Source organism: Thalia democratica, chromosome 6 (genome assembly GCF_965202585.1).
Source record: "Thalia democratica chromosome 6, ktThaDemo2.hap1.1, whole genome shotgun sequence".
In the NCBI taxonomy this organism is placed as follows: Eukaryota; Metazoa; Chordata; class Thaliacea; order Salpida; family Salpidae; genus Thalia; species Thalia democratica.
Window position 1 is genome coordinate 49,455,534 of NC_139170.1, and position 19,987 is coordinate 49,475,520.

The following is a 19,987-nucleotide window of genomic DNA, read 5'->3' on the forward strand; positions in this document are numbered from 1 at the left end:
AGTACACCTGATTGTAAGTATATAGTGTTCAGAGTTAAGGGATAAAAATTTATAAAAGTTTTTATAAACCTTGTTTCAAACCTTTCATGCACAACGAAAAAAAGTAGATTTTCATTAAGGTTAAATGTTGATTTTACTTAGGGGCCGGCAAACTACAGTCCGTGGGCCAAATGCAGCCCTGCGAGGTAATTTTTAGATAAAAACATACTTTTATAAAACTATAAAAGTTATAGGTCTTGTAATAAAAACTTACAGTTAGGTTCTTAATTAAATGATTACTCTTTACCTATGCTCTTTTATTGCGTATTTTGTCAAGTTTTTAGTTTAAAACAATCTTTTTGAATTATACTTACTTCTATCATTTCAAAACAACAAAAAAGTTATTTTTCTATAGAGTGGTCCGTGATTTAAAAGGCTGTCTATCCCAGATTTACTTTGACAATTTTTAAATAAATGTACGTAAAAATTATTGGTCATTGTAAAGGTAACTATAAAAAAAATACTACCTTTCAACATTGAAAATATAGTTTTTGTTACAAAAGTTTTTGCTATTTTTGTATCAATATAAACATTTACTTTTAGTTTCGCAACTATCAGCAATTTACTTTTGATTCACATATACTGACATTTATGTTAGTATACACGATGTAAGAAACACGTTGAAGTTTGTATAAAAATTAAAAACACACAAAAAAAAAAGCACATTAGTTACACTATCAAACTTTTACAGCCATAATGAATACTTTAAATTTGTTATATTAGAAGTTATTTTACTTCTTTGCTTACTTACATATTATATACAACTCATTCGATTTTATTACAAAATCAACTTAACTTATATTTAACTAGATATAAACTTCATGATGCTTTTAATAACTCTTGACACCCGGAATAAGTAAACTCAAACAAAAGAGTAATAATAAAATAAACGTAATAAAATAAAAAGTTTCAATTTTTTATTATTTAAAGATAGATTTCCTATTAAAGAACATTAAAACTGAAGAGCATTAAAAACAATAAAAGTTTTAAAGGAGAAAAAATAAGCGACATTAAAGTTTATATCCTTAAAAATCAAATTTGTAAAATGATGATAAATAATTTGTTTGGATTTTATATGACGTTGTTTATTTGTTTAGTCTATTTTTGTATGATATAAGTACTTGAAGTACTTAACTTATTCTTTATTAGCTTAAGTCTACTTATTAGATGATCTCTAACCTACTTATCTAAAGTTTCCTAATTTAACTTAAAAATAAACATAAATCTTAAAGTATGGATTGGATAATCTATTCATCTGAACTATTTATATAACTAAAAGAAAATTTCTTTAAAACTATTAAATATAAGCTGTTTATTAATTACTTCATCGAAAGTTTATATTATGATTTTTTCGATAAAATAATAAAATAAATAAACATCTATCGTAACTTTAAATACATATATGTCAAGTTCATATTAGGACAATTAAGCCTGTTGACGTTTAATAGCTAAATATAGTTTAACAATGTTTTCATACCAAAACAGTAAAAAATAAATTCTATATATGGCTATTAAAGCGTGAAGTTCACAACAAAATATCGTTTTGTTAAAAAACATATACTTTTAGGGAGAAACTATTAATTTATTCGGTTTTAAAATATTAGTTAACTTATGTATTTATGATATTTAAAAATGATTGTTCATAACCTAGTTTAGGTTAATAAATATAATTACTATTTGTAGATAAAAATTTATCTCATTAAAAAGTTATGTTTCAATTTTTACATGTAGTTTTTATTTCTTTATCAAATACTTTTAACTGTATGTTAACATATCAAAATAATTGTATATTTTATTATAAATATATATTATTTTATCAAAAATTTTGTACTTACAAAATACTTTTGTTATACACAAGAATAATAAACAAAACTTAGGAAGATTTATTATAGGAAAGATAATATGAAAGAACTTTTGAAACATAAATAAAACCATGTATTAATACTTAGCTCAGGAACGTTTTATGATTTGCAAAAACAACCGTGCAAAATCTTGTTTACTTTTAAATAAAAAATATCTAATTTAAGTTTTTACATAATCTTTGGTCGGCAAGTTATAAAAAATAAGACAGACATTTAACTTTATAAATTAGATTTTGAACTGAATATAAACAGGTAGTTTCTATATTTAACTTTTTAAATAAGTTTATAAAATAAAAAAACTTTGTTTTTATGTAATAAAACGCGTTTTAACTTTAAATCAATTTCCTGTGTTTCAGAATACCTTATAAATAGAAATAGTATAAACTATAAGGTGAAACTAAAGAAATGTTAAAGAACTGAAATTAAATACGTTTCCCGTCTTTTTGGCTATTACTTGGACGAAAAATTTTTAAAAACTTTAGCGGTTCTTAAACTTGCTGTTCTTCAGCTGTTTCTTATCAGAGTAAAATTGGAAAGCTTGAAGCCAGGCATTAGCTTCGGAGGCGTCTCTGAATTTGAACCTGAAAAAATGTTTATGTTTCGCAAAGCAATGTGACTTTAAATCATGAAAGCAATATGTATATATGTATATGTATGTATATAAACATAAGCAACATTTTAGAACGAAGCATTTTTTAGTAATTAAGCAACAAATTGTCAACTAAAAATTTTACTTTTTCAAACTTTAGTTACATGTTTACAAATTACAATATTTTTAGAAGCATGATAGTTTTGATTTATACATAATTTAAAGTAAGAAAGTAACATATTTTAACTTAAAAAACAAAACTGTGTAAGTAAGTGTTAATCTAAAAGTTTTACTTGTGTACTATATTTACTGGATCACAGCTTTTAAATACTTAATATGTTATCTTTTTCATAGAGGTTAAGTAACAAAATATTTTTAAACAGTTAAATAAAAATGTTCCCAAAGTAAATAAAGTAAAAACACGAAACCGTTTTTTTAAAACAACTAAAACTTAGTAAATAATGATCTTTATGAAAGATGATTTTATGATTTTTAACTGGAATTATAGCTGATATCTTAAAACTTTCTAGTTAGAAATTTAATCTAGTTTGTAAAGAATTTTATCAAATTGTTTTAATTTGCTTTGATTTTTTTTCTGTAGATTAAAAACTTTTAGCTTAACTAATAATTAACAGATACAAATGATGGCTGTTAATGTTAAACAACTTAACATGTGTTAATACAATTAAACACAAACTTATAGTCTCTCTTGGCAACTCTGGTTGTTACCACTTGCAGATTATCGGAGTCGATTTTTGAGGTAGTCCCCCTAACTTGAATACAACCGACTGAATTGTAAGATGCTGATTCAGCTTCAAAATGGTCATCGAACCAGTCTAATGAGCCATTTGTTTTCAAGCGGAGGAAATATTTGTGGTAATTTCCCTTGCTATGCCTGAATTTGTCGCAGTAGCCTGGTTAAAGTTGAGTTATGTTAATATTTACACATTTTACTCTTATTCAACGTCTTGAAATTGAAGTTATAAAACTGATCGTAATTTTTTACATGTTTAATTAAACTTTTCACCAACAATGTGCACTTGAAGTAATTATGCATGTTTTTGAATATTAAAAAAAACGTAACAGAAAGTTCAAAACTTAAATACTATTTTTAAACTAATTGTACCGAATGCTTTGAAGAAACTTATGTTGAATTATCACAACTTGTTTGAGTTTCTTAATGAAAAAATAATATTTTTTTTACTGCACTGTTACAAAGCAGCTAAGTACTTTTATATGTTTAGTTTTTTTTAACTATTTATACCAGAAAATCCTCTTTGTGTTTTATACATAAACTATAACTTTGCATTGATTTGAGTAGAAAGGGTTTGAGTAAAATATTTAAAAGATGGAAACCATGGTTTCGAGCTACATACTTTTAAGTATTCAGACACCGAATAACTTTGAAAGCGAATAAAACATTTTAATGTTTTCTATCTTACCGAATGCACAACAAAAACTTTAGTAATTGTGAAGATTGAAAACTTTTTTAATCCTTTTATTAAAACACATATGTATTATTAGTCAGGACAGTACTCTTCGCTATGAAGAATTACATAAATAAAGAAATCTAAAGAGGTGTTGAGCGATTGAAAGTTCACTTATTGTCCAAAGACTTATGGCGTCCAAAGACAAATGACGTCATAAAGTAAATAGATAAGGCTAGTTAGAATTAGATTTGTCACAATTGCAAAGGGTTTTGTAAGTCTTTAAGTCTTTAAGTTTTTGAATATGTAATACTTAAAATAAATATTCAGACAATATCGAAAATTTGTTGGTTATCAATAAAAGTAATAGTTAAGTAATAAAAACAGTAAAAAACCAAACCGCTCATAACAGGTCCAGCAGTAGCGTAGTCACTCAGGGCATACAACCATTTCTCACATGAGGCCTCACTTCTTGGCTTCAATACATGCAAGTGTTCACTACCTGAAAAATAAATATTGTTTACAAAAAAGTATAGAAAGCATAATTTAAACCTCTTAACTTACACACAAATATTTTTTACAACTTAACTTACATAAAGAAAATACTTGTTAAAAAAAGTAAAATATCAAATGAAAATAAATAGAGAGTTGTTTAAATCGTATAAAAAATACTCTATGAAATATAAAACATTTAACATATCTGTCCATTAAAAGCTTATTTTTTGAAAGCTATAAATAATTGGTGGCAAATTTTTACAAAAAGTTAGTCGTGTTTGAAAAATTCTTACAAATATGTTATAAGACGTTTTAAAGAGTTTAAGTTTTATGTAAACATTTTTGAAAGCTTCTTTTCTTCTACTGTTTTTTCCAGTTCTCATAAACAACTCTTTAAAAAAAAAATAGCAGAATGTCACAGTACAATAGAGTTTAAAAAAACTTCAGAGTAATTAAAACAAATAACCTTTTGGCTGGAGACAGACATATTTTTTCCTCTGAATGCACACGTACCAGTCCTTGGTGATCGTCAAGGTTTCCTCAAGCTTAAACTTTTTGGTCTCGTTGCAATAAGTGGACAGTTTGAGCTGACCACCGTGACATATTTCAACAAAATAATTGAACCAAGATCCACACTCCGAAGCCATTGAAGTGTAAGCTGTTTGATAGTATTTAATGTTTATTATTTTAAATGTTTTAGTAATCATATAAAAATCATAAAATTTGCAAAGAATGAAGTAAAAGAACTCATAAAGAAAGTAATTAAAATAAAACAAAGGTTAAAGCAAACGATAGAAATTAATTGTGTTACATAAATATGTGCATAACTAATAAGAATTTTTTTTAATTTATTTCATTAAATTTCAGTTATACTTAAAATTTATTCACTTATAACAAGTAAAACAAAAAAATATTCTAATGGAATAAAAATTACTGAGGAGTAAATGCAGTTTTTGATGTGATGGTTCACTTTTTTTTTTAATGATGAGTAGTAAATTAATGATTTAAAAATTATAAAAGTCATCTAAATTTAAACCTTACCACAATTAATGTCATAAAAAACTCAATGTCATGGCCTCCAAATTAAAAATGAATTTTGAAAGTTTAAATAATAATTATTACTTTAAAACACATCTTTACAACTTAATCAGCTAATAAGCTTCCAAATGATTTTACTTTTTCACTTGGAGTTATATTTTAGTTATTTTTGAGTTTAAAAAATAAAACAAACTTAACTTTTTGCTTATTTATAAATGTATATGTTTTTAAACATTGAGATTAATTAGAATTATTTACAGTTTATCTTTATAATAACATAGATAATATAATTATAAGTTGATTAAATAATATTTTTACTCTTTTACATATTTAGAGCACAAAAAGCTAGGGATTTGTATCTTTAATCTCTAACTACGTATGGAAAAGTATTTTTAGCATTGGCATTTAAAATTGGACTACATTAGATTTAACGCTTGACTTCGTTTTGGAGTAATTATTTTTAAAGCAATTTAACAGTTATTCAAACGATAAAAAATAACTGCATGTTATTTATTATACTTACCAACATTTTCTATAATTTTTATTAATTGTACATATGGTTTTAGTTGTTTATTTGTACAAATTTAAAGAAACAAACTTATTGTAAAAGCTTCAAAACTGTTTAAATCAAGTAATCGTTTATAAACAAAATTTTCGATTTAACTTATTCAAAGCTAATAAAAGCAAAATTCAAAGTTTAAAAAAGTAGTGTTAAAAATATTGCTAAGTTATTAGTTTAGCTTTAACTTTTACAGGTAAATATAAATAAAAGGACAGAAGATACAAAAGAAAATGAGTTGGCAAAATGCCAGAAGGTTGCACAATCAAAACACAAAATACTTGTGCTTTTTATAATTTCTAAAAAATACTCACAATACATATATTATTTAAAACAGTTTGTGTTTATGATATCTACTTATTAATAAAAAATAAATGATGTACTTTTATTTTGCAAAACATTATACATTTTTTTATTAATGATTACCTTAGTTGGTACACCTAAACATAAAAATGTTGAAGTCAAAAAAACCTTAAGCAAATATACAGTGCACTATGATACTAATTTTAATTTATTATTTTTATTTTTTGTTATTTCACTTTTTAACACATATTTAGTTATAGAAGATGAAAAAAATTGAAAATATAATTTTAAAGATTTAAAATACAAACTAACAAATTCCGTATTCAATCTGGCCAGACTTCCATGATTGGCACTTAAATTCTGGTCTCATCTAAAATACAAAACATAATAATAAACAAAAAACAATGAAAATATAGTTAGTTCAATATATAAATGCAAGAACCTTGTAAAATTGTTTTTATTGAAACTTTATTAAAACAGTATCCTTTCTATTTACTTCAAAGCTATTTTTCATTAAAACGAAGTTCAAGCTTTTACAATTTTTTTTTGTAAAGGACTATATAAATTTCTTGTTCTTAAGAATTCAATGAGTGCAAACTACTTTAATTTAGTATGGATTTTTTTTTGCAAGTTAAAAATTTGAACTGAAACTTACTCTAAACCGAAACATACTTAGAGTTTTACTACAAAATACAATGAGAAGTAGAAACAAAACATTAAAAATATATAGAAGCCCTTCTTTTTTTCTAGATAAAAATTGGATTTAATCACAACATTTGTTAAAGGTAAAATACAATTTTGATAGTAAACAACAATCAAATAAAATAAAAAAAGAAGAAAAAAAATCTGTATATGAAAACAACACAATTTAGATATATAGATTTAACAAACTAACAGGAGGTGCTGGTCTCTGCGGCTTCTCCAACGCTTGGTTTTGGGAAATCCCCATATTCTGCAAATTTTGCATCATCTCTGGCCCCAAATTCACCTCCGTCTTAATGATGGTCTGGTGAGGGTTTTGCTGGGGATTCCCAAAACTCTGGGGGTTACCCATGTCAACGCTCTGGCGGGGTGCTGGCACAGGCGGTTGCATGGTTGGGTAATACCCCTGTTGGGGAGTTTGTTGGTAGGCAAACTGTTGCTGGGGAGGGTATGCGAGGTGCGGAGGAGCCGAGTGAGGAGGGACCTGGTACGGGGGTATTGCTTCTGGGGATTTTTCCTGGGTTGGATGAGGAGGAATGGCAGGGTAGATGTTAGGGATTGGGGGCGCTGAAGGTTCCATTTTATCTGGAAAAATAAATAAGTATATATATATATGTTGTTTAAAAAATAAAAATAAGAACTAAAAATTATCAAGCTTTTGTTTTTATTTTTTAATGAGTAAACAATTAATTTTTAATTTTAACTTAAAAGTCTATAATTTTTTTTTTGAGTTAGAAATGAAGTTTGTTCTTATACAAAGTAATTACAACTTTAATTTAAAAAATATTTCAAATGCAAAATTAGAATTACTTATTTTAACTTATTCATTTTGGCAAGTGTTTAATCCACTTTTAATTATATTAACTTTCATATTCATAAAATCATGTACGAATAATATTTTCACACTATGTTTAGCAAATTTAGTAATTACAATTTCAAAAAAAATTATTTAAAAACCTTAAAAAGTTATTGAATAACATTTAACTCTACGACTTTTCTTACCAGTTAATAAATTCTTTTCAAGCTTTCGGTGAATACTAAAAGATTTTGTTGAAGCACAAAAACTAGAAATGAAGTTATAATATAAACCTTGAATGCATTCAATACAACAAAGCTAAAAAAATAAATTAACTCCAGTAGCATAAAATTTAAAGTTTTTCTGTAAACAGTGTATTAAGTTTGTAACTGAAACTAAACTTACATGTATTTTTTTTAGAGTACCAAACACTTTAATTGTATTTTTGAATCATTTAGTTTTATATACAACATAAACTGCAGTATTTGAAAAAAGAAGAAAATCCAAAATAAGTGTTTCTTTATTCTAAACAGAAAATATAAAATTTAAACATTTATTTTAACTTTCCAGATATAAACTTGGAAAAATTTAAGCTCACAACTTATAAGCTTCAAGTAATATAAACTGAAACCTTAAAGCATTCAACTGTTGTAGTACAAAAAAAATTAATGCCCCTATTTCACACGATTTTAGAAAATTGTGTAACAGTGTATTTAACAACAAAAAATCTCATTACACAACACAAAAGTTTTTATTTTCATTTGTTGCCTATCAAAACTTGTTTTTAAATGTCTGCTTCTTTCACAATGCTAATAGTCTTATGTAAAACCCAACAATTGTTTGATTTTTTCTTACACCACTAACTTAACAAGAAAAATTTAGAACTATTTTTTTTTTGTTATTTTTAGACTTGTAAATAATAGTTTAATGCTTCTACTACTATAAAAGCAGTTATCTTAATTCACATACATATAGAAAATGTAAACAAAAAGTATTCAAAAAAAAAATTAATCACCTAGTCATTTGCACAAGAATGCTATCAACATTATTTTTAATGAAGTTTAAAGTTTGACATATTTAAAAAGTTTGAAGTCTTAAACTTTTTATCAGTTATATTAAATAACTAAATTAATTAACTGTACATAAGTTGCTTAAAAACAAAAAAATGTTTAAGTTAAATTTACACTCAATTTAAATCTTTAAAATTATAAACAAAAAGCTACAACCAAATACTACACTTTGATATCTTTTAGTAGTATTAACTTTATTTATGGGTTTTATTTTAAGTTATATATTATTAAAAATACAAGCTAGTTATAAGCAATTACATTGTAAATTAGCACAAGATAATTGATTTAAACTTATTCTTATTAAATCCAATTAGAGTCTAGACATTGAAACCAGATTAAGATAAATACTAATATTTATTATATACAACTTTATTATAATTTTACTTAACTTTACAAAATTTGTTTTAAGTTTAATTTCTATATAATTCTGACAAAATTAACTTTTTTTAAATAAAAAAAACTGAATCGCTTATCATTTTCTCAGTTTTAGAAACTTACATGCTGTCATACAACTGTAAAAGTTTTAATTTTAAAATAAACTAGTATATAAAATAAAAAAGTATTAACTTTAAGTTTTACAGTTAATAAAAAACTATCATATTTAGAAATATAAATGCTACTATTGGTTGTATAAACAGTAAACTTTTGTAACATTGAAACACACTACATAATAAAAAATGAAATTTTAACTGACACAATAAAAAACAACTTAATAGGGCACAAATTAAAACAACAATTTTTTCAATGCTTATTAGTCTATTTGGTAAACTGAACTTTTTAAGCTTAAATGGTCGTAATAACTTCTAATATGTTAAAATTTATAAACTACCAATACTGCATCAACAAAAAGTTGAGATTATAACGATAAACACAAACTAATTAATTTATTTACAACCTTAAACAAAACCTTAAAAATTATATGTGTATTTTTCAAAGTATACTCAAAATTGAAAACTTTAGTATATGAAAAATTAACATTTTAATTGCTTCCAAATTTTAAAATTCACTCAAAGATTATTAAAAAAGTTCGTCAGTTAATAAAATTAATCGTTTGAATTGTTTTCAAACATTCAGGAATAAAATAATAACATATTTCAAAAGCTATTAGTGATAAATATGGCTACTTCTATTTATATATATACATATATAGTCTTTAAACTGCTATTTCTTAAAAGGCAACACTTATGGTTAAAACTTTTTAAAAGTAACCCTATTTCTATCTTTTCTCATGCTTAACTATTTTCAGTCATATTTAATATCTAAATTTTTTTTTTTTTTTCTAAATATTACAGTAAAAAAGAATTTTTAAAACACAACTTACAAAAACAAACATTATTGCCTAGATAAACAAAAATGACAATTACATTTTTACCAACAGTTAAGATTTTAAAAAAAGCATGTAAAAAATACAAACCCTTATAAAATCAAAACATAATAAAGGTTAAAACAACAACCATTGCTCAATACATACTTAAAAAAACATTTAAGTAAATTTCCAAGCTACAAGTCTTAACTGCTCTCTTTTTTCTTTTAAATGACAAGTGAAGCGAAACCAGAATGCTGAAGCAGCATGCTGAGAGAATTTAGTGGTTTGGAGAAAGTTGTGACAACAAATAAAGTTTTATCACTTTTTATTTACAGTGTCTCTTAAACAATAGGTGATGACTGTGTATTATCCTTTGTTACTTAAAAGTTTGTTTGTTTAGAAGAAGTTTAAATTCAAATATAAATTTATCTTAAATAATTTTACATGTCACTGACTAAAAATTCAGTTTATCACTACAATGTAAAAAAATTTGTTTTTGTTAAATTAGAAAACTCATTACATTTTAATAAATTTTAGAAAGCTATTATAAATCTTATTAATTTCATATTTGTATAAGATCTAAACTTTTTCTTCTAAACTTAAAAATCAGTTTTTTAAAAAACAAGCAAAAATACACAACTTGAAAAGATATATAACAATGAGATGAAATTTAATAATCGTTTAACATTAAGCTGATTAAAAACAAAAACAGGATTTAATCATAATTTTGATTAATTCTTTTAATTGATTTTAATTAATTAATAGCTTCATAAAACTTTATTTTCTGTAAAGCGATTTAATTTTAGATATACCTTGTTAGATTCCGACCACATTAATTCTAATTACTTTAAAAGTTATAACATCATACTTGATCCTTAAATTATTTTTTATATTTTTAGACCCCATAAATTTAAGAAACCAACACAAGTACTTTCAGATCATTAAAAATACTAAATCAATTTTTAGTTAACATTTTATTATCTAAATCATTATGTAAAATGTATTAAAAATTAAGTAAACAATCATGAACACTTAAATACAATGTAACCCAGATTTGGTTTACCTTTATTTGGTTTACTATAATCTATGGTTTCACAAAAAAATGCTTGAAATTTTACTAAGTCATTTAAATTAAAAGATATTTGTTAACTGAAACTAATAGCCACTATATCAAAGTAATTTTACTATCAAAGTAAGTAAATGCTTTAAAAAGTTAAGTTAACTTAAAACAAAACATTAACATATAAAATATTTATGAATTTAAAAAATACAATAGATTATTTCCTTAATCGAAAAATTTGTAAAATAATACTCAAGTGTTTATATTGAACAAAAGAAAATAAAATCAATGAAAAACTTTCTTAAAAATTTAACAATGATGTTTTTTGTTTGAAAGCTTTTCACACATGAATAAGATTACAATATGATAAGATTGAGTTTTGATATTTTATTACAAAGATCAAACTACAAAATGAACTAAATCAAAGAACTAACTTTCTTTCAGAATATCCAAGAAATTTTCCACTTGCGCACACTGATAAGGCAAAAGCATAAAATGAAATGTGATGCTCGATAAAGAAGCTTTACACGCTTGGATAAGCACCAATCAAAAGAGGTAATTTATTTTGAGAAAATTTAGTTTCGTTTAATAAGCTTATTCAATTAGCCCTTTCACTTTTGTGTCCTATTTGATTTTTTTTGTAAATAAAACTGTGACACAAGCTCATAGTGAACAACAAAAACATTAAACTTAAAAATTATAAAGTAATATCACTATATGTTTTTAAATGTTTAAAACTTGTATAATAGGTCTTAAGACCAAATATTTTGAAGCTATTTTTTTCGATCAATAAACTATAAAACCTAATACAAAATTTACATTTGCAAGTATACAAAGGAAACTGAATGAAAGTCAGTTACTTTTTTATTTTAACTAATAATAACAATAGTTTAAAAGCCTCCAAATTTTTTTTATAAATACGAAAAAACATTAACATTAGTTTAATACTTGCTGAAATTTAAGCTTACAAACTGTATTATCTAACTAATATTCTCAGCTATTTGATTAAAAAGAACTACCATCAAAAATTTTTCTATAATATAAAGCTTATCATAAAAAAGTAAAGTAAAAGACACAAGTACAACAGTAAGAATAACTATTATAATAAAAAAATGTCATTGCGTTTAATATTTAAACTATATTTATTTTAAACGCAAAGCTTATTTTGAGTTTTACAATCATTTTTAGCTCTTAGCTACAATTAACAAAAGTTCAATCGTTTTTAAGCTCAGGTGAAGTTGAGAAAATGTAGTCAAATTGAAATGTTAAATTTCCGATAAGTAAAAATACAAAACGCTGTAAAACAGTATATTTATAAAATATTATTTTTAAGAATACTTTTTTTTTACAAATAAATTTTATTTAAAGTTTAGAAAAAAAAAATAGAATAATTTTATAGTAATTCAATTAAACGAACGGTATTCTGTTTGAACTTAGTTGTATAAACTCCAGTGTCTAGATAATAAAAATAAGAATGATAACTTGTAAACCATTATCAACATTAGCAGTACAAAAGTATAACAAAAAGTTGTAAAGTCTGCAAATATTTTTTGTAAAAAGTCTATAAAAATTTTAAATTCAGTTTCAAGTTTCTTCTAAAAATAGATTTATTGTTTACTGTGAAGAAAATAACTAAATTATTAAACGCAAGAAAGTTTGTATAAGTGTATTATAAACTTATACAAACGTGTAAAAATAAAATTTTATATTTCAAAATATCAGAAAGCAAAGTTTCAAGCTTTGTTAATAAACTTAAAAACTTAAAATTGTTTTAAGATTTATGAGTTTTAAATCATATTATAGCATCACTTAAAAAATAAAAAATTCACAAGTTATGTTTATCACATATTTGTTTTGATCGTTTTTAATAAATTTTATTAAGCTATTAATTAAGCAATATGACATAAAAAACATTAAGGTCACACTGTGTGTTAACTAATTTAATTAACACAAAAACACATCAAGCTGGTGTTTCTCAACACAAATAACCTCTTATGATTGGTGCCTTTTCAAGCGAATGAAGTTCCTTTAGCAAGTTTTCAGGTTCAGTTGAAGCCACTAGACCTTCGTAACGTGATTAAGCAGAATTTTTTGTGGTATTTTTTAAAGGAAGTTCTTTGATTAATTTTGTTTCTTTCCTGATGTAATCTTAACACATTTGTTGTAAACATTAAGCGTAGTTCAAAATATTTCATGCGTTTAAAACTTTCAACCGTAAGAGCTTAGTATCAAATTGTGAAGGAAAATTTTTATTGATTTATTTTTTTATTGTTAAAGCTTGATATATAAATGCTTAAAAGTCATAAGTTAAATTTGAAAAAGTATTGAAAAAATATGATTAAAAAAGACGCGCACAATAGCTTAAAGACGTGTAAAAAATGACTCCGTATAACACTAATTTTAAATTAAAAAAAAAAAGTTAGTTTTTTAGTACTATTAATATAAATCTTAACTTGTTAGATAAAATTTAAAATGGTATAACCTTAAAAAAGTGCATAATTACTTGTAGTAATTTTTTTTTTATAAGTAGTTATTTCAAAAATTAATATATTAAAAGCTGTATCTCCTTCTAGGTAAAAAATCAAATAATTTTTAAGAACTGGAAATAATAGGGTTGTTTAAAATTATAGTTTGTTGTCTTTAAAAAAATTTTGTTAACGGTTTTCTAACTACTATTTTGTTACATTGTATTTTCTTTAATACTAGTGTTAAATTGTTTTACTTTTTTTGTTTATATTATAAAGAAAAATGCATAGTGCTTTTCAATAAAATGCCTTAATTTTTTTAGTATGGTGTAAAATTTGATTTTATTTATAAAGAAGAACCAATTTTTATATAAATTTATATTAATTTTTAAATATTAAAGCATTGCGTAAACTTTTTGTCAAACTTGTAAAATATTTTGATAATGTTTGCTTGAGTGTTATTTAAAATAACAAAAACTAAAAACATCTTTTTTTTGTTTGTCTACTAAAGTTCAGTTTAAATCTTATTTTTGATGAAAGTTGTTATTTTACGAACACGATAACATAACATGCAGTTGTTTTTTACACGATATTTTGAAAAAAACAATTTTGTAAAATTAAGTTTCCTGTTAAATGCTAAAACTAGTACTTTTGCTCGTTTAAAATAGTTTTTATATAATTTATATAAGTTTATATAATTTTTAAACATTTCAAGCATAAAGCTGAAAAAGTACAAAAATTTTGCTTGTAAAACTTTGTATGTATGGTAGTAAATATTTAACAATGTTTTTTTAAAGCAATAAAAATTACTTGGTGTACATAGCTGCTTACAGTTTTCTTGAGTTTAACTGTATAACGTTACGTATTGAAAAATATTTTTTTTACTAAAACAACAAGCGCTTTCAAAAAAATTAATTTTAAAAAGAAAATTATTGTGTAAGTTAATTACTTTTAATTCACATGTTAATCACCAAAAAAGTTTATAGTAAAGTTAGTTAGAGGTAATATTTACTGAATAATAAACAAATTACAATTAATTTATGTAAGCATTGTGCGTCTCACTGTTTATTAAGTTAAATTTTAAAGTTAAAGAAAGAAAAATTAAGCCCTTAATTAGATTTACTTAACGTTATACTAAATTATAATGATAAATTAATTCCAAAAAGTTTGTTTATTTGTTTTTTCTTGTGTTATTAGTTTTTTTTTATCAATATTCAACTTTAATGTATTATTAAACCAATGGATTTTTTTTATTAATCCATTAATTTATAAGTATAAAACTACTCTTTTAAACACTTTTTTGTAATTATTATTAGTAGACAAGTTTGCATTATAAAATTGTTAGTGTTTTTGTTTGTATTGATCTCATGGTTTTTTTATGAGAAAATTTTATTTATTTAGCCGTATCAGAGTTCTTTACATAAGTACTAAGTAGTACTATAAAAGTAGTCAAAGCTATAAATTCAAGTTGTGTTTTTTCTTTGAGCTTTTTAAGTATAAACTTCTAGATTTAATAAGAACACATAAATTTATAAAATAAGTTATTGTTTATTTTATTGTTATAAAATTTTAAAACTAACATGTGTTAGCATCAAATCATTGTCTACAACTCATTTCAAACGTGTGAAACAACTCGTTTCATTTAAATGAGTGTTAAATTCTTGAATAAAAAAAAACTTGTTAAGTTTTAAATTCAGTGTTAATTACAAACATTGAATTTAAATTTTATTTTACCTTGCAAGCCTTTTAAAACTAATCTACTTATGTTCAAATTTTTTTAGGTATCAAACTATTTTTAAGAACTTTAAAAAGTTCCCTAAAATGCAACCTTCACTTCCGCCCCACCCTCCCCAGCAACAAGCTGATTACCCGCGGCATCTACAAGGGTATTACCCGAACATGCAACAGCCCGTCGCTGGACCCCGCCAGAACCCCGTTGAAATGGGGAGCCCCCAGAACTTAGGTGGTTTCCAGCAGCATCAGACTATCATCAAGACGGAAGTAAATTTGGCACCGTTGATGCAAAACCTGGGGATTTCCCAAAATAAGGAAATACAGAAGCAAAAAACTCCGAAGAAATCTGTGAGTTTTTTTATATTTTACGAGTTGTGCTAGTAGTTTAGTGATTTAATAAAATTCAATACGTATAGCTTTAAATTTTTTTATTTAGTTTTCACTTATGGAAAAAATTATCATTTTTCATTGAATTTATTTTTATACATATTACAATTTTAACATATAGCTGATTGTTTTTTTTTTTAACTAAAAAAACTAAAAAACAATATACAAAACAGACTGCGGTTAAATATACTTAAAATAGTATAATTGATGACCTTATACTTATTACGTATTTAGTTTTACAAATAATTTTATAGGCGTAGCTATATATTAAAATTTTTCCTTTTTTACTTTAAACCAGGGTTTCCTAAACTCAGTTCCACAAAAAAAACTTAGCAAAAAAAATCGCCATTATTTATTTAGTCTCTTTACTATCATTTACTTATTTAAATTTTTTGTGCTTTACAAATTTCCTCCCCTTGATATCTAAAAACGATCTTAATAGAACAAAGTATCTGACTTTTGAAAACCCTGCTTTAATCTTTTTTAAGCACGAAGACTTTGATTTTTACACACTGGTACTGTATAAAACAACAAAGCTTCTAAAAGTTATGTATTTTTAAGTAAAAAAAAAAACCTTTCAGAAACCAAAGCTGAAATGCAAGTCTATAAAGTCTGGACAGATTGACTACGGCGTATGTAAGTTTAAATTTAAGTTAAAACGTTATAGATAAAAATTAAAACAAAAAAAAGTTCTAAGATAACTTATTTTATTAAACTTCTGAGACAAGTAACTCAAATTCAGTCTTGAAATACTTTTTTATAATGAAGAAAATTAAAAAATAACAGTTCAAGAAACTTTATATGTTAAGTTTATTTAATTATTTTACATTAATAGCTCAAGAGTAAGTCTTTATTAAAATTAATTTAATAAAACAAATCATTAATTAGTTATTAGCAATAGTTTTATTGAACAATACTAAATACTGAATGATAATAGAGTAGTTTAAAGATAACAGTAAAAACAAAAAAAAAATCCAAAGCTTTGTTACTAATTTAGCAAACATAATCTAAGTTCAAATCCCCAAAAACTTAAAAATTCTTTTTGTAATTTCTTTTTTATTTTATTAAAACAGCTTTTTAGAGAATTGAACTATCAAACTTTTAAATTTTTACCATAACTTAAACAAAATTTCCGCGCTACTTTTATAATTTTCAACAGCTTACACCACAATGGCTAACGAGTGTGGTTCTTGGTTCAGTTACTTCGCCGAACTACGTCATAATGGTAAGCTGAAGCTATCAACTTATTTGAAAGAAACCAAAGAGTTCCAACACGCTGAAACACTAAAGATCAGTAAGGATTGGTACGTTTGTATACAAAACAAGAAGTTCGTTTGCATGCAGTGTGAAGGTTTGTTTTTTGTGTTTTAATTTTATTGTTTCAGATAGTTACGATTTATTTTGGATATCTTGACGTTTTTAAATTAAAAGTTTTCACAAGTAACAAATTTAGATTTCATTATAAAATATACAGAATTAGAAAAAATCTGACAATTTTTTTAAACCCCAACTTCTACTTTTTATTAAACACATTTATTTATTATATAACAGTTTTTTTATATCATTATTCTTAATTTTGTTTACTAACTTGTCTTAGTTATCGTTGTTTTAGATATATTGATGTATACAGATAAAATGTTTTAGTTTGTACGATAACTCTGTTTTATTTTTCATTTATTTGTACTTTTTTAGATAAACTACATGTTTTGAAACCAAAAAGTGAGGCATCATGTGAAAGATGGTTATATGCCCTGAGTGGATATGCAACTGTGGGACCTTCTATGAGCGGTTTGTTTTGTACTGTTTCTTTTACTCAATTTATGACTTGTTTTGCTTATATAATAAGTGGTTGTATGACAACTGAAACATGGACAATTCTAATTGTTAAAAAAAAAGTTCAAAGGGCCACAAATCAAAAAATAATATATATTTGAAAAAATAGAAATGCTTCTGTAGGTCTAACTACTACCTACAAGTTTTTTTATTTTTAAAGAATTTTATGCATTACTAAAAAATACTATGTTTTAAAACTTATTCAACACTTACCTCAAATAATTTTTTAAATTAAAAAAAAATAAATTACTTATATTTACTATTTAGACTTACATACTTTTTTTCAATTATATATAACTTTTTAAGTTGTGAGTGGCCTTTATATTTTAGAGTTGTCGAAGTTTGAATTTTTCGAATTTAGTTTGTAATGCACTAAGAACAAATGAATAAGCCTAGAAAAAATAATTCTAATACTTAAACTTATATCTTATATCTAAACTTTGTATTTATTTTACACTCATAAAAGTAGTTATGGCTTTTACTTCATACAAGAAATACAAATTACTAACTGCTATAACTTGGTGTCTATACTTAAACCATGAAAAATATCCTTAAAAAATTAACTCCAAGAAATGAGAATTCCTACACAAAATATATAGAAATACTTAATTGTCTCTAGCTCTATAGGGATTATTTGTAAGATATTTAACTATTTGATAGGCTTAAGTTTTTTGGTCGTAGAAATAACTTTTCCTACAAAAACTTGAAATATTTCAAAAAGTTAAAATACAAAACATACAACATCAAAAGTTTTTGTTAGCAAGCAAACATTTTCTATACAATTTCTTTATTTAATAACAGTAAAGAATAACTGTTAAAACGTTTTTTGTTTATTTTACTATTTTTGTTATAAACTAAGTTATTTTAAGTTAACTGAGTTTTTATCAATTCTTAAATAGTTTGATTATACAAAAAAATCTCTATAGTACGAACAATTTTAATAAACAATTAAAACAGCTTATGCTGAGAAGTTCCGTCACAGCAAGAACGCCTACCAGGAATACTTTCTCCGCTTGAAGGCCAACGGAGCGCTCGACTGGTTCAACAGCCACTTCATAGCAGAATCCTACTTGTCGGTGATTAGGGGAGCCAACTCAGTTGGTTGCATTCAGGTCAGGGGAACTACCTCAAAAATCGACTCGGACGCGCCACAAGTGGTGACGGTGAGAGTCGCCAAGAAGGATTACAAGTTTGTGTAGTTGTTTGTTTTTAATTTATATAAATTAAGTAAAGAGATAATTTGAGTAAATTTAAATTTTTTAAATACATATTTATGTTTTTATGAGTGTCGTTTTAATATTAATATTATAAAAATTTAAATACTGCTACATGTTAAGTGTGTATGTTTTTTTACACATAAGTTTTAGTTTCGAAATTATAAATCTGATTTTAAAAACATCTTAATATGCATTTAAAGCATTGGTTGAGTCATCTTTAAGACTACACTTTTAAATAAACAGTAAAATATTTCGAGTAAAATCAAGTAAAATTTCATTCACCAATTTATTTAATGACATAATTTTTTTTGTTCAGGCCTTATATGTGATGTTTAGTTTATAGCATTATTTGATAAACTTTATGATAAATAAAAATCATTTAGCTAAATACAAACATTATATCCTTCAAAGCTGTCCTAGAATAATAAAAAATTTACTTGAAATTAACACTTTAAATTTAACACTTGTTTTTCCACAACTTTTCAAAAAGGACGTATAACATTATTAATGTAGTAAGTTCTTGTACAAATTATATTTCCTAAGAATTTTAGTAAGTACTTAGATAAATATCAATTTTCGATTTATGAAAATGTAAAACAAAAAATTTAGGTTCAAGTTCAGAGATGCTTCAGAAGCCAATGCCTGGCTTCAAGCTTTCCAGTTTTACTCTGACAAACGGCAATTGAAAAACAGCAAATTCAAAAACTCTTAACACGCTTTACGTTGAAATTTTAGGCAAGAAACTTTTCTTCATGCAATAGTTACTATCTATTTGGGTTTTTGAAACTTAAACACAAAAATTGAAAGTTTAATGTATTTTTTTTCCAGGCTACTAGCTTTTTACTGAAATTGTAATTGGTTACTTACTTTTTTATTTATTCTTTGTGTCAATTAAATTTTTACACTAGACAAAATTAGTTTTTGTTCAAAATAAGCTAAAATATATGAAAAAAAACTTATGTAAACATTACGGCCTTTCTTGTAAAAGTAACTTTACAAAATCTTGTTATGGTATTATTAAAACGTACAAATAAGAAATTAATTTTTCATCTAATAGTTAAGAAAATTAAAACAAATAGGATATTAAGAAAAAAATAGTTTTCGA

At 24.4% G+C, this 19,987-nt stretch overlaps 2 protein-coding genes across 2 annotated transcripts; one reads left to right on the plus strand and one right to left on the minus strand.

Moving 5' to 3' along the window:
• Positions 1 to 1,902: 1,902 nt before the first annotated feature.
• On the minus strand, positions 1,903 to 11,723 carry LOC145838257 (uncharacterized). Its single transcript, XM_082945819.1, has 7 exons — positions 11,681 to 11,723; positions 7,208 to 7,599; positions 6,625 to 6,682; positions 4,879 to 5,070; positions 4,318 to 4,419; positions 3,188 to 3,404; positions 1,903 to 2,482 (listed from the first exon to the last, which is right to left on the minus strand). Exons 2-7 carry the CDS (start codon positions 7,592 to 7,594, stop codon positions 2,380 to 2,382), a joined length of 1,059 nt encoding a protein of 352 aa, XP_082801945.1. The 5' UTR covers positions 7,595 to 7,599; positions 11,681 to 11,723; the 3' UTR covers positions 1,903 to 2,379.
• A 3,809-nt stretch (positions 11,724 to 15,532) lies between these two features.
• LOC145839205 (uncharacterized) lies at positions 15,533 to 19,668 on the plus strand. The gene is made up of 6 exons (XM_082946812.1): positions 15,533 to 15,793; positions 16,414 to 16,468; positions 16,992 to 17,183; positions 17,525 to 17,620; positions 18,623 to 18,854; positions 19,492 to 19,668. The coding sequence occupies exons 1-6, from the start codon at positions 15,533 to 15,535 to the stop codon at positions 19,592 to 19,594; spliced, it is 939 nt and encodes a 312-aa protein (XP_082802938.1). The 3' UTR covers positions 19,595 to 19,668.
• The last annotated feature ends 319 nt before the right edge of the window (positions 19,669 to 19,987 follow it).

Coding starts and splice junctions, on each gene's coding strand:
- LOC145838257 (XM_082945819.1), bottom strand. CDS start 7,594: ATGGAACCTTCAGCGCCCCCAATCCCTAACATCTACCCTGCCATTCCT. Junction 5,071..6,624: donor CCAGATTGAATACGGAATTT/GTTAGTTTGTAT, acceptor ACTATCAAACAG/CTTACACTTCAATGGCTTCG. Junction 3,405..4,317: donor TGCTGGACCTGTTATGAGCG/GTTTGGTTTTTT, acceptor AACTTTAACCAG/GCTACTGCGACAAATTCAGG.
- LOC145839205 (XM_082946812.1), top strand. CDS start 15,533: ATGCAACCTTCACTTCCGCCCCACCCTCCCCAGCAACAAGCTGATTAC. Junction 15,794..16,413: donor AAAAAACTCCGAAGAAATCT/GTGAGTTTTTTT, acceptor AAAACCTTTCAG/AAACCAAAGCTGAAATGCAA. Junction 17,621..18,622: donor TGTGGGACCTTCTATGAGCG/GTTTGTTTTGTA, acceptor CAATTAAAACAG/CTTATGCTGAGAAGTTCCGT.